Source organism: Cydia pomonella, chromosome 1 (assembly GCF_033807575.1).
Source record: "Cydia pomonella isolate Wapato2018A chromosome 1, ilCydPomo1, whole genome shotgun sequence".
Taxonomy (NCBI): Eukaryota; Metazoa; Arthropoda; class Insecta; order Lepidoptera; family Tortricidae; genus Cydia; species Cydia pomonella.
Genome location: NC_084703.1, coordinates 41,733,669 through 41,746,189, shown reverse-complemented (window position 1 = coordinate 41,746,189; position 12,521 = coordinate 41,733,669). Strand labels below are relative to the sequence as shown.

The 12,521-nt window shown below is 36.4% G+C and overlaps 1 protein-coding gene across 14 annotated transcripts in view; it reads left to right on the top strand.

Moving 5' to 3' along the window:
* The window catches only part of LOC133523941 (voltage-dependent calcium channel type A subunit alpha-1), a 114,144-nt gene that overhangs the window by 95,929 nt on the left and 5,694 nt on the right, over positions 1-12,521 (top strand). For 5 of the 14 annotated variants that reach the window (XM_061859696.1, XM_061859688.1, XM_061859672.1 and 2 more), the window contains exons 26-37: positions 1,236-1,346; positions 2,890-2,973; positions 3,676-3,720; positions 5,069-5,251; positions 6,520-6,611; positions 7,512-7,665; positions 8,432-8,559; positions 8,645-8,847; positions 8,936-9,144; positions 9,628-9,663; positions 11,239-11,414; positions 11,805-11,817. In XM_061859696.1, coding sequence (XP_061715680.1) covers positions 1,236-1,346; positions 2,890-2,973; positions 3,676-3,720; positions 5,069-5,251; positions 6,520-6,611; positions 7,512-7,665; positions 8,432-8,559; positions 8,645-8,847; positions 8,936-9,144; positions 9,628-9,663; positions 11,239-11,414; positions 11,805-11,817 — 1,434 coding nt within the window. Of the gene's footprint in view, positions 1-1,235; positions 1,347-2,889; positions 2,974-3,675; positions 3,721-5,068; positions 5,252-5,920; positions 6,013-6,519; positions 6,612-7,511; positions 7,666-8,431; positions 8,560-8,644; positions 8,848-8,935; positions 9,145-9,627; positions 9,664-11,238; positions 11,415-11,804; positions 11,818-12,521 lie in introns of all 14 variants that reach the window. The other 9 variants (XM_061859736.1, XM_061859744.1, XM_061859721.1 and 6 more) reach the window with 6 other exon arrangements.

The window sequence follows — 12,521 nt, the reverse complement described above, 5'->3', positions numbered from 1 at the left end:
CATTTCTTTGCGGCCTTCGGGTAAAGGTACTTGTCAAAACTGGCGAGTATCTTTTAGCTCTATCCACGATTGAGCCCGCTCCGTGTATAACCGTCTAATTTGGTAAAGAGCATATGTCCCTTACAATAATTTCCACTATATGTTATACTTGCGTGCGTCCAATACTTGTCGGCACCAAACAACCCCGTTATTGCAAAACTGTGTACACCTCACTTTGTAATTCCCGCCTTAGCTACAAAGGAAACAAATACAAATTGGCTGTTAAATTCAAAGTACTGCCTAGCATAATATTTTCAAAATTACACAACACATGCAACACTTACAATGACATTTATGGAATATGAACTCGTCGAGAAACTAGGTACACTGCATCGGAATGCGCCGTGGATCTGTCTAAGCCTATCCCGTCAAGTGTACGCCACGAATAATTTTATTGTTTTAATCCTACGTTCAGTTCTGTGTTCCTTTCGTGACTCCTTGCTTGCTATTCATTATGTATGTATCAATGTCTACTGCACGATAAGCGTATCCTTCCTGCACATCTACAGCACATGAAACACAAAATATATATTGGACTATTCGTGCTTGTTGATGCACAACTACTCTGAAAGCAGTGAGCTCGGGGCATGGGCCATTATTGTTGTTCGTGTTGCATGATCTTGTATAAGACCTATTCCTAATTGTTTTTGTGAGCGATCTGCATGCTTCGTGGAATGGCCTACTGCCAGGCGTGATTGTTGGTGGTGGCTATCAGTATCAGCTGCTTAAGTTTCACCGTGAAATCAAAATTTACATAGGAGATTATAACTGATTCAGTAACAATACAAAAGTTCATAACTGTTCAGAATTTGTGTGTTAAGAATCCCCTCATTATGTTACATTAATTTTAGTAATGTTCTGTTTAGTAGGCAAGAAAGCATATGCTGATGCTCTCGTTCACTGTGACCCTGTGTATTTTTGTTGATTTTAATGACTTGTCGGCACGTTTCCTCACCTCACTCATTTCATGCTATCCCTCTCTTTTGTTATCCTTTTCTATCTTACCGTCGTCCAAAATCGTAAGGCCTAAAGCTATGATACAACATTACTTGCCAACGTATAATTATCTAAACATCACATCTATCAGTACTCATTAAATTATTGAAGTCTTGATACTATTATATGGAGTAACAAATATCTATTTTCATTGCCATGGGTTTATCCAATACGCCTGGCACATCATCACAAAATGGCAGTACTATAATCAAAATGACCTCTACGCGGATATCCTCAAGTATTCGAATATGGGGTTCACTGGAATGTTTTCTGTGGAAACGGTGTTGAAAATCATCGCTTACGGTGTCAAAGTAAGTAAACCAATACACGGATCGTTCTGGTAAATAATTTGGTTACTATGGAACAGCAAAAATAGGTACAAATGTACTCTTTCTGTTTACTAATATGTTTTTTGTCTATTTACATGACTGTATGGGAATAATTTGAGCCGAGTAAATAATATCCCTACCCAATGACCACCCAATTTTAATACCTTTTACAAGATTTCTCTCTTAAATTAAAGGCTTAGATGCCAATGAAAACGAAACCATTTTTCGGCATTTCATTGTTGAGCATGGCTTTTCTGCTGCATGCGGCACCTGTTTGTTTCACACACAGTCAGTATAAATGTTCCTTTACTTTTAACTGTACTTATGGTTTCAAGCTGTCTTCAGAGAGTTAGCCATCCGAACAAGGGTCAGGTAAGTTAACAGTCGGATCAAACTTGGCGAAGTACTACTGTAGTCAAAGGTTTGTAACGTTTGTTTCCTTCTATTAATTATATATGTACATATTATTGCAAGTCTCTTGTTAGCATCTAGTAGCTCACAAGGGATTTGTAAACTTTGATGTGTCTCGTAAATTTGTGGTGATTCAATTGTGCATGTTTGTTTAATCCGATTGCATGAACGCACGTGCTGCACTGAGAAGCCACAATATGACAACACATATACACATTCACACACATATACTTACAACAGGGTTATGAAAAAGGGGAACTTAACAGCACACACCAGTACATTCACCTCAACATGATATACACAAAACGAGTTTGTTTTCTAAAGTTATAGCAGATAGTAGTAAAATTTAATATTGTTAGAGTATTAAACCAATGAGCCAGAATTATTTTTAAGAACTCAGCAGATCGGTGTTTCTATTGTCGTTTTTTATGAATGTTGTTAAAAGTAAATCTGGCTTGGTATTAACTTATAAAGTTTGAGGTTAAAAATATTGGTATTGATTTTGTGGTAGTTTCACGAGGCTCCAACACTACTCATGGACTCGTTATCATTAATGAACCTCATCTTTACGATCTTCTTCCTTCTCGAGACCGTTATGAAGCTGATTGCCTTCGGATGTCAGGTAAGCTACCCTTTAAATAGTACAACAGATTTAAGTAATAACATAATTCTTGTACACACGGCGAAACATTGTTTACATATAAGTATTTTTGTAATTCTATCCAATAATGCCGTGTATATAAGACAACACACATTATTTTCTTTAATATATCTTAGAATGATTTTTTAGCATTCAATATTCAGTACTCACTTGAATATTATTAAATTAGAATTTATAGAATATAAAACGCCGCTTAATTTTTATATGATATAGTTTTCATGTCACTCAATTAAAAGTTTACTAGTTATGCAAATTAATAATTTCTAAGAGAGAGAGATTCCTTATCCCACTCCTCTTCCTACTTGTTCTAAATAGAAAGTGTACATTTGTACCCCTTGTTTTTTGTTTTATTAATTTTCGATGTAATATTGATTGACATACATCCATCCATTCTGTGATTATTTTTACACTGTGCATTAACTCTAAAAAGTACCATGTAATTTATGTTTCCAGAATTTTTTCAAAGATCCATGGAATACATTCGATTTCATAACGGTCATTGGAAGTATTATTGACGCTCTCATCATGGAATTGGGCGTGAGTATTCATATCATGAAGGGATTACATTCCTGGAGTTATTAAAACGTCCTTCGGGCTCCATGATGCTTCCCAATCTTGCCGGTGCCGTTCATCATTACAGAAAAAATACTGAAATCTAAGGACTTTTTGATACCTCAAGGATTGTACTTGGATTGTCTTTATTAAATCTAAATAGTTTTCTGGCATAAACAAAGTATTACCAGTACTTGACAGAACTATAACGATGCCTGGCCTGCTATCAGTAAGAACTAAAAATTCATAAGAAAAATGAAAACGTGAATAAGATAGCCATAAGATCGCAGTGCTGTGTATGAATCAGCCAAAATACACTCAAAAGCAAAACGTACACTCAATCACAATGTTTTGAGTCATTTTCTAGCTACACTTGAAAGTATCGGTAACCCTAATCGCCGATCGCAAGAAAGTCACTGATAGACCGTTCATGCCAGAAAACATCCTTTACGAGTATAAATCAGTGTTATTTCCAAATGTGGCGACACGGTTGTTTATTTATCGCATATTTATTACACACACCGTAACACTCTGGTGCCTTTTAGCCCAGGGTGTAATAAGTGTACTTATACTTATAATTCACTTTTAGTAGTGTTGTACTTTTTAACTCGGCTGCCGCAGATGAGGGTAATGTTTTTAAGTCGGTATGTTTGAGAACCGAAGGTAAACGATTTGTCCTGATTACAGAGCGATCTTCCAGAACACTGTGCCTCTGACATTTCCTGTCAGCAGGTAACCAATTGAGTTAATTGTTTTGCTAGGACACATAGTATTTTTTATATACATAATGTTATGTTTACAACGGAATCTAGTAGAACTCGCAATCAAATTTTAACCCATCGATAATTTATCGTAGTGCTAGTTTTAGGCTAGATTGTGTAGTTATACTCAAAGAGTGTTTTCTTAAATTATTTAGTTACAAGTTTGTTCCAGTAAAGTTTGCTAATAAAGAAAGTAATTTAGACGTAAATTATTTTTAAAAGTTTGGAGTTTTTACGTAATTTGATAGTATTCATAGTTGTGTTGGCTAGTATTTAATTGGTTGTGTTACATTGATGGGAGTGTTAGTAATCTTTTACTTTGTTACATTTTTAGATTTTAAAAGAGATCTGTTTAGGATTGTCTGGCCAATTGATTATGGTAATTGATTTCTTCAATTTACTTTAGTGTGTCAATTCACAGACCGAGTTAGTGTGACTTTTTCTCTTAATAAATTTGATTAGTATTAGAATTTATATAGTATAAGATTAGGCAAACATATTTATAAGTAATGCGATCATAAGTACTTATTTAGGTACTTTGTGGTATAATCTATAGGAAATAAAATGTAGTTTATAAAACGTCAGTACTTTATTGAAAACGGAAAAAGCGCAAAAATTTTAATCACTCTTCTCTTTTTGACGGCTTTTTTGTGGTATAATACACTAAATTCAACAAAATTTAAATAAACTTTAATATTATTGTAATGCTTTAGTTCTTTATTCTGTAATTGGATCGCAAAGCTAAATTAAGCACAAATGATGTCTTGCGCCATTTCCGATTTGTTCTATTAGTTATTTTCAACAAAGCGTATAATTAGAACGATCGTTAAAGTAGTGCATTGGTGAAAATAACAGATTTTATTACTTACTTGGTAACTTATCCAAACAAAAGCAGGTACCTAATGAACGAATTTCAAGGTTCCATCAACACATTATTTTTTCGCGAGTTAGAAAAAGGCATTGACATATTGCCTTTCTATTTATTATGTTATTAGTACATATTTATATTTCATTACACTTTTATTTTTTGTGATGGTTTTAGTTTTGTTATCATTCCAATTGATTGTGATTACGTGTTGGTACAGTTTCTGGTACATTTCTACGTGGACTTTGTTAATCTCACTCTGAATATTGACACGTACCAATTAATACATTGGGACATCAACCCATAAGAGGCAAAAAAAATTCAAATCATCAAAGACTTTGCAATATTGTTATAATTTGATCAACTAGACGTGATTTCTTTAGTTTTCATTTTATTCGACGGTGTTGATGGGACTTCAGAGAGTAGATAGTAGAACACTGTTGACGCTTTGCAGGAGAACACTTTCAACGTCGGTTTCCTCCGCCTGTTCCGAGCCGCGCGACTGATCAAGCTGCTCAGGCAGGGTTACACCATTCGAATACTGTTGTGGACGTTCGTGCAGAGCTTCAAAGCCTTACCCTACGTGTGCCTTCTCATCGCGATGCTCTTCTTTATCTATGCCATCATTGGGATGCAGGTCTGTTCATCATTTCTCTCATATGTGTTTTTATGTTGCAAATGTACCTTTACGGACGTAATAATGATGATGACAACATTTTTATTTTTTTTGTGATAAATCTTTTATTTATTTCGAACAATTAACAATTAAAAAGAATTAATTTTCTTTCTTAATATTTTAGTCCGGGGAAAATTAATAGTTTGTATAGCTTTTACAGTTGGCATTCATAATAGACACAATATTAGATTTAACTTATTCATTGTATTATCTGTATGGTTATGGGTACTGCAATGCTCATTAGCATTTTTTACAAAATATCTTATATTATATATTAGAAATAAACAACAGCTTCATTCTAATACTGGCTAGTTGACCTAGTTTAGCTTACAAGTAGGTTTGTAGTGTTCGGGGTGCAAGCTATATTAGGTCTAAAATTTAATCTAGTGCCGTAATTTTACTTCTCCTTTAAAATCTAGTTGCCATTTTGATAAAATATTAAATAGTTATTCAATCGGCGTTTGCTAAATTCTACTAGCGCAGACATTCCTGCCAGATGCGTTATTTGTTCCATTCCATCCAAACTCAGTAGTTTCATTCCCAAGACTCATTCCTATTCAATAGGCTAACACGACATGGAAGCGCAGGAGCATTACACTGTAGTAGGCACTGATCATTTTCTAATGGCAGGTTTTCGGAAACATGCAATACGATCCAGACACTGCCATCAACAGGCATAACAACTTCCGATCTTTCGTGGGAGCACTTTTGCTGCTATTTCGGTGAGAGTACAGTACAGCGTAGTGGTGCCAACCGATCTTTTCTGTTCACTTGTCCACTGAGCGGCAGGGCGCCCACACGGCCGGGATTCGTTCTTACAGAGCATGGCACATGGGAGTGCGGTGTGGCATCTTGACTCAACTCTTGCGCAGTTGTGCCCAAGACTCCGACACTACTGTCTATGTTACATGTACATACCAATCATGATCATCGATCTCGCATCAACATGTCGTAAACATAGTGTTTGGTCACATTCAAGTGTAGATTTAGCCGATAGTGTTGTCTTCAAATTGTCCTTAATATTGCATCTTATTTTTGTAACTAGTAAACCCTTGTATACTATTTTTTTCGCATTGTACCCCTAAAACATTTTATTAGTGGTAGCAATAGATCATTTAGGTAGATCCAACTTAGTAACTGTTATAGAGCGGGGTGAGCATAGGATGTATAGGGTACACGTATTTTTGCACACAATGCTGATTTTCTGTGTTGTATCTGCTTGGACACAGGTGTTTGGCAATATAGACTTAGCACCCGACTCAGATATGAACAGACACAACAACTTTCAAAGCTTCATTCAAGCACTCATGCTACTATTCAGGTAAGGGACAATACCGTAAGGATAATATCGCGTTACATTATTGTATAATTGTGGGTATTACAAAATTATAGACAGATAATCAATGTTGCTTTGCCATATGTGACAACTGCTGTGTCAGCACTGATTAGCAAAAGTCGGACACGGGATTACCTTTTGTTATTTATATTTAATCATTTTTTTTAAACAGGTAATACAAATAGGTCTGTGTTTGGCAAGTGCATGATTGCCCTCACTGCATGACGTTAAATTCAAAGTCAAATTATATCTCCACATAGATTTTGTGGCAAAATTAGATTTTCACTTATTAGAATCACATGCATTGGAAAACTTAAATGTTTAGTTTAAATTTACGACATATTAAAAATAATTGGTCTACCCGACAATACCCAATACTTTTAATTGTTTTTTCTTTCATCAAAACCGAATCACTGGTTCTTATAACTGTTGAATGGAATGCCATTAATAATGTTACCAGACATGAATGAGCTTCAATACTCTATAAAAATCGAAATTCATTTCAGGGAGCAGAGACACAGCGTTTCGGTTTACTTCACGGCCAAAAGACCCTTGAACTGACACAAATAATTTTTAAGTTAAAAAGATATCTTCGATTCGAATGGCTGTGTGACTTGGATTTTGCACGATTGCACACGTTCATATGCATTTAAAATAGAGGTCTTACAAGGGCCCCATTCGATACGAGAAAGTCACAGAAAGCGACATTGTCATATAAAGTTTAGACATACAAAATATCGAGCTGCAATATAGCCGTGACATCGCCATTTATCACCACGTCACTTATATCACTTTCTCGAATCAAATTGGGTCATTAACGGTAGGTCAAGGGTTTTTTGGGTGATCGGAGCAAATGCGGGTATTTGTTAGTCACTTGGTATTCAGATGCGCAACGGGCGAGTCCTGGCCTAACATCATGCTGGCGTGCCTCAAGCCGGCGAAGTGCGACGAGAAGGCCGGGAAGAGTGCAAGCGAACCTTGCGGAAGCACGCTCGCTTACGCCTACTTCGTTTCGTTTATATTCTTCTGTTCATTTCTTGTAAGTACCGTAATTATTACTAAAATATATTGTAATTAAGACTAACATATGATAGTAAGGCCGGCGCCCCACTGCAGCGCACGCTATGTACACGACCCACGTTCCTATACAAAATTTCATGGGCTTGCCCACGGTTTGTATTAAAACGTGGGCCGTGGATGTAGCGTGCGCAGCAGTGGGGCGCCGGCCTAATAGTATACTAACATATCGAACCAACGCTTTGGATTCTGATTCGCCTTTCATTCTGGTTCCGATTTCAATTTCTTGCTCTGAAACTGTTGTGGATTAGATCTGTTTGCTGTCAATAGTGATTTATGTGGCCCATAGATTTCAGAATAAGATATTAAATTCAAAATCAGGCTCCAAGGAGTAGGTTGTCGTATTCATTTTAATATCCGCGGCATGAGTAATGCACCGTCAACTAAATAATTTTGGTGTATGTCTTAGTTTTTTTTTCACCAAATTTTGAAGTCGTAAATCTGCCACGGGACACCCTGTGAATCACTTCGTTAAAGCTAGCAAAGTGAGCTTTGCCATTAAGATTGTATATTAGTTTTCAAACAGACAGGCAGTAAGAAACAAATTACTTACATATTATATTTGCAGAACATTTAATTGTGATTAGATAATTACATAATAAATTATTGCTAAAACATATAAGTAGTAGGTACTTATATGTCTTAGCAATAATTTATTTATATTATAACGTAGCCCCAATAATAGTTTTAGAGTCATAATTATATTCATGTAGAACGAATATTCACAGATGTTAAATTTATTCGTTGCCGTCATTATGGATAATTTTGATTACCTAACGAGGGATTCGTCCATCCTCGGCGCACATCACCTTGATGAGTTTGTTAGAATATGGGCCGAATATGACCCAAATGCCACGTAAGTTTTTACTAGTAATATGTCAAGAATTCCATATATTTCTTGTGTTTATTTATGTAATATATATTTATAATTTATTTTTCAGCGGAAAGATCCATTTTACAGAAATGTATGATATGTTAAAAAATATGGATCCTCCGTTGGGGTTTGGCAACAAGTGTCCGAATAGGTTGGCCTATAAGAAATTAATTAGAATGAATATGCCGTTAGACGACGAAGGGAAGGTTAATTTTACTACAACTCTCTTCGCGTTGATACGGGAAAATTTAAACATCAAGATGAGATCAGGTAATTATAAATAATGGGGAAAAAGTGCATGAACACAAAATGAAAAATTAACTAAATGTAGTTTTTAACGAGCTATGTGTTTTTGTAGCGGACGAGATGGACCAAGCGGATGAAGAGCTGAGGGAAACGATTACTCACATATGGCCATTGCAAGCGAAGAAAATGCTAGATTTGCTGGTGCCTCGAAACGACGTACTCAATACAGGGAAAATGACCGTGGGCAAGATCTACGCGGGCCTCCTCATCCTCGAGAGCTGGAGATCGACTAGGTTTGGCCGGAATCCGCAGGGCGTTACGGTAAGTTATTGTGTGAATATTGTATTCTGCACTGATGTTTTCGTTCGGTATTTCAACAACAAGAAATGTTTTTAGGTATATGTCGTAGGTGCGTAGTTCTAATGAAGCCAGAGTAAATACGTGTGGCTAAAGAGTAATTAATGTACAGCATCTTCTGTTCCTTTGAGCCAAATGTAAATATTAAAGAATAGGTAATACTACACGTTAAAGTAGTGTTTGTTGATGGACCCTTATAATTCCCCACATTAGTGTAAAGTTCTAACAGTATAGTTAGTTAAGTATAGTTGATTGTGTTATTTATGTGGATGTATTGTTGTTAAATGACGCTACAAATGGAATTGAAGTGAAATCGAGAATGAGATTGAAAATTTCGATTGGCTTCTTTGTATTACGAGCGCGAGCAGAGCACAACAATACAGAGTCACGTTAGTGGAATCGACTCGTACGAGTACGAGTCGACTACATTGGTGGTTTACTTTTCAGGCATTCGGCGAGAATAGCCCTACGGCCAATCAGCCGGTAGTATTAAATATTTTACGGAACGAGACTTTGACTACTTTTTTCTTGCACTGTTCTAGACATTTTTATTTTATCATATTTTATCTCGCATCGTATTTGGAGAATCATGCAAAAAGAATCCAAATGGCCAATTATGACTTCTAAAGTCATCGCAATAGTAATCCATGAGAGAAATCATACCATGATAGTAGCATAGAATAGATACAGTTGATTTTGGCACCAGCGACGCACTTGATGTACTGGCTCAAATAAACTTGTGCGCGTCAAGCATATTTTTGTCTGTCAAGTGTCCGTCAGGGCTTCGTAAACCACGACATAGTGACCTGTCCTATAGTTGCAAAATAAACGTAGAACAGTCTCATTGTTGGAGAGTTGTTTGGCAGTGTCTAGTAGCTGTTGAATGTCCGACGTAGTGCCCCATTGTGTCGTCTTCTACCAAGTTGTATCGCTTGCTACTCCTACACGTTCTTCTCATTGTGTTGACTATCAATTGGCGAATTCAGATGTATTGTTTGACCGTTCTAGGAAAATTTGCATGACAACCTTTGGATATTCTGAAAATGTTTCTTCCTCCAGTAGTTTGTGTTATACCGAATGAATGTTTTATTTTATTTATCTGATTATCTACATTTTGGCTCAATTAATTATTCATTGTAGAAGCCTGAAGATTACTGATGAACGAAATAATGCTTTTCTGCTACGCTCATTTTGCCTAAGAATGTATTTTACTGTATAATAGAATGAAAGTTCAATATCGACACTATTTCGAAAAAGTTCGTACTCATACTATCCTAAGGACTATCTTTCCGATTTCATACTTACGATATCATGACATACGTTTTCCTTTTCGAAGTAGTTATGATATATACTTTATTATAAATAAGGCAATTTTCATATAAGCGCATGTTGGAAAGAAATACTCAATCCTTCTTCTGATAACGAACGATGCAGCAGTCATAATCTAGCTGCATACCAAACTGCATCTGGCTTCAATATTTTCGCACTAACCTTTCAACTAGCACCATGTATATGAATATATTAAAGCTTTGTAATTTACAGCTCTATCGTATATGTATCGTACTATGAATCAGTCATCCAACGTATTCACTGAACAGAAACTCTGACATCGTAGAATACCTACTAACATACCGTGTTATAGTTGTTTTCTCAGATATACAGCTGCATTCATCTTCACTATACACCACAGATATACAATGCAATATGCATTCATTTTACAATGTCCATTGGTTGGGATTCTTACACTCAACAAACATACACCTTAACATAACACAAATTAAAGAACTCCAGCATGGACATGAGGTGTGGGTTTGCGCAGACTCATGTAGGCTTTAGTTCGGGGTTCCCAACAAAACAACTAAAAACCAAATAGCTTGCATAGATAGTTGTCATGGTTTAGAGACCACTTCTGAGGTTTTCACTGACCTGTGTTCCGTGGACCATCGGTTGGGAACCACTGCTTTAGTTAGTTGCCATTGCGTTTGTTGGCGGCGTGTGACATGAGCTTGCGCATATGCGTGTGTGGGGTGGATGTGTGAAGTGGGGTGCGTGGTGCAGAAGGCGTCCTTCTTTAACTGCCTGTTGGACGTGGCGGCGGGGCTGGGCCCGGGCTCGCGCGCCGGCTCGCTGAGCCACGAGCCCCCCGTCGCACTGCCGGCCGCTGCCCATCCCGAGGACCACGACTCTCACACTCTCGCCGACCTCGCCCGTCGCAACACCAGAAAGTCACTCAAGTGAGTACTATTATCTCAAGCTACTATTTACTGTAAAGGAGATTCAAACCTTGCAAATATACTTTTATACTTGACTACAGGGCAGATATATCTCTATTAATCGCTTATACTGCTATTTATGGTGTGATTTGCCTTATTTTTCCCGAAGATAAATAGTAGAGATAATTACTTTTTTTACCCAACCACTATGTAAGTATGCGGCTATGTTAGCTTCAATGTTACTTGACCGATTCTGGTGTTATGTCAAGCTACATTTTTAGCCTACATTGAAAGAGGATGTTTTTTGTATGAAGGAACCGCAGTAGGGCTAAAGCTTTTCAATCGTTTTGCTTGTTCTGTAAAAAGATGACAGACCAACGTAAACTAACATGGCTTTATCTTTTGTTACAGGAACAATAAAAAGGTGAATGCCGTTTTAAAACGGGCCCAGCGCTAAGCTATATTTTTGTTGTAAAGCCCTATAATATCATACAATTAGCTATTGTCAAGTGCAAATTGATGTTTCCACCGAAATTATTTCTCATCTCGTTCAAAGAAATGAGAGAGTTCGCACATGACAACTGAGAAATATCAAAACGGTTAATTAGAATGTTGTCCACAAACGTACTGTATCAGAATTATTTATGCTAAATAAACATGTCGATGCATCACCATCTGTCATAGATAGTATATGTTGTCATTTTATTTTAAAGTTAGAACAGTGTTTTGTTAATGTAAAGGACAGCTAAGCCGTAGGTTGGTCGCGCTGTCCTATGTTTGTTGTTGATCATTAGAAAATAATGAAATATTTGTTGTTTTTAGGTATTTGAATTTGTGGTAAAGGATAACTTAGGGGCTTAGGCCCACTATATGTTTATTGACTTGTATATGTTGTACTTACGAAAATTATAATGGTAAACGTTTCAAAGTTTACAGATGGTTTTTATAATTAGGTAAACATTTTCAGTAATATAGGATTCTTTTACTAATCAGTAAAATTGTAGTTTATTTAATTATTCTTGATAATATCTCGGTATTATAATAGTGGATGTCTCGTGTGTAACTATATATATGAAGCGTAATTTCTATGGACTAGACGTTGATAACACATGTTGATATAATTAGACA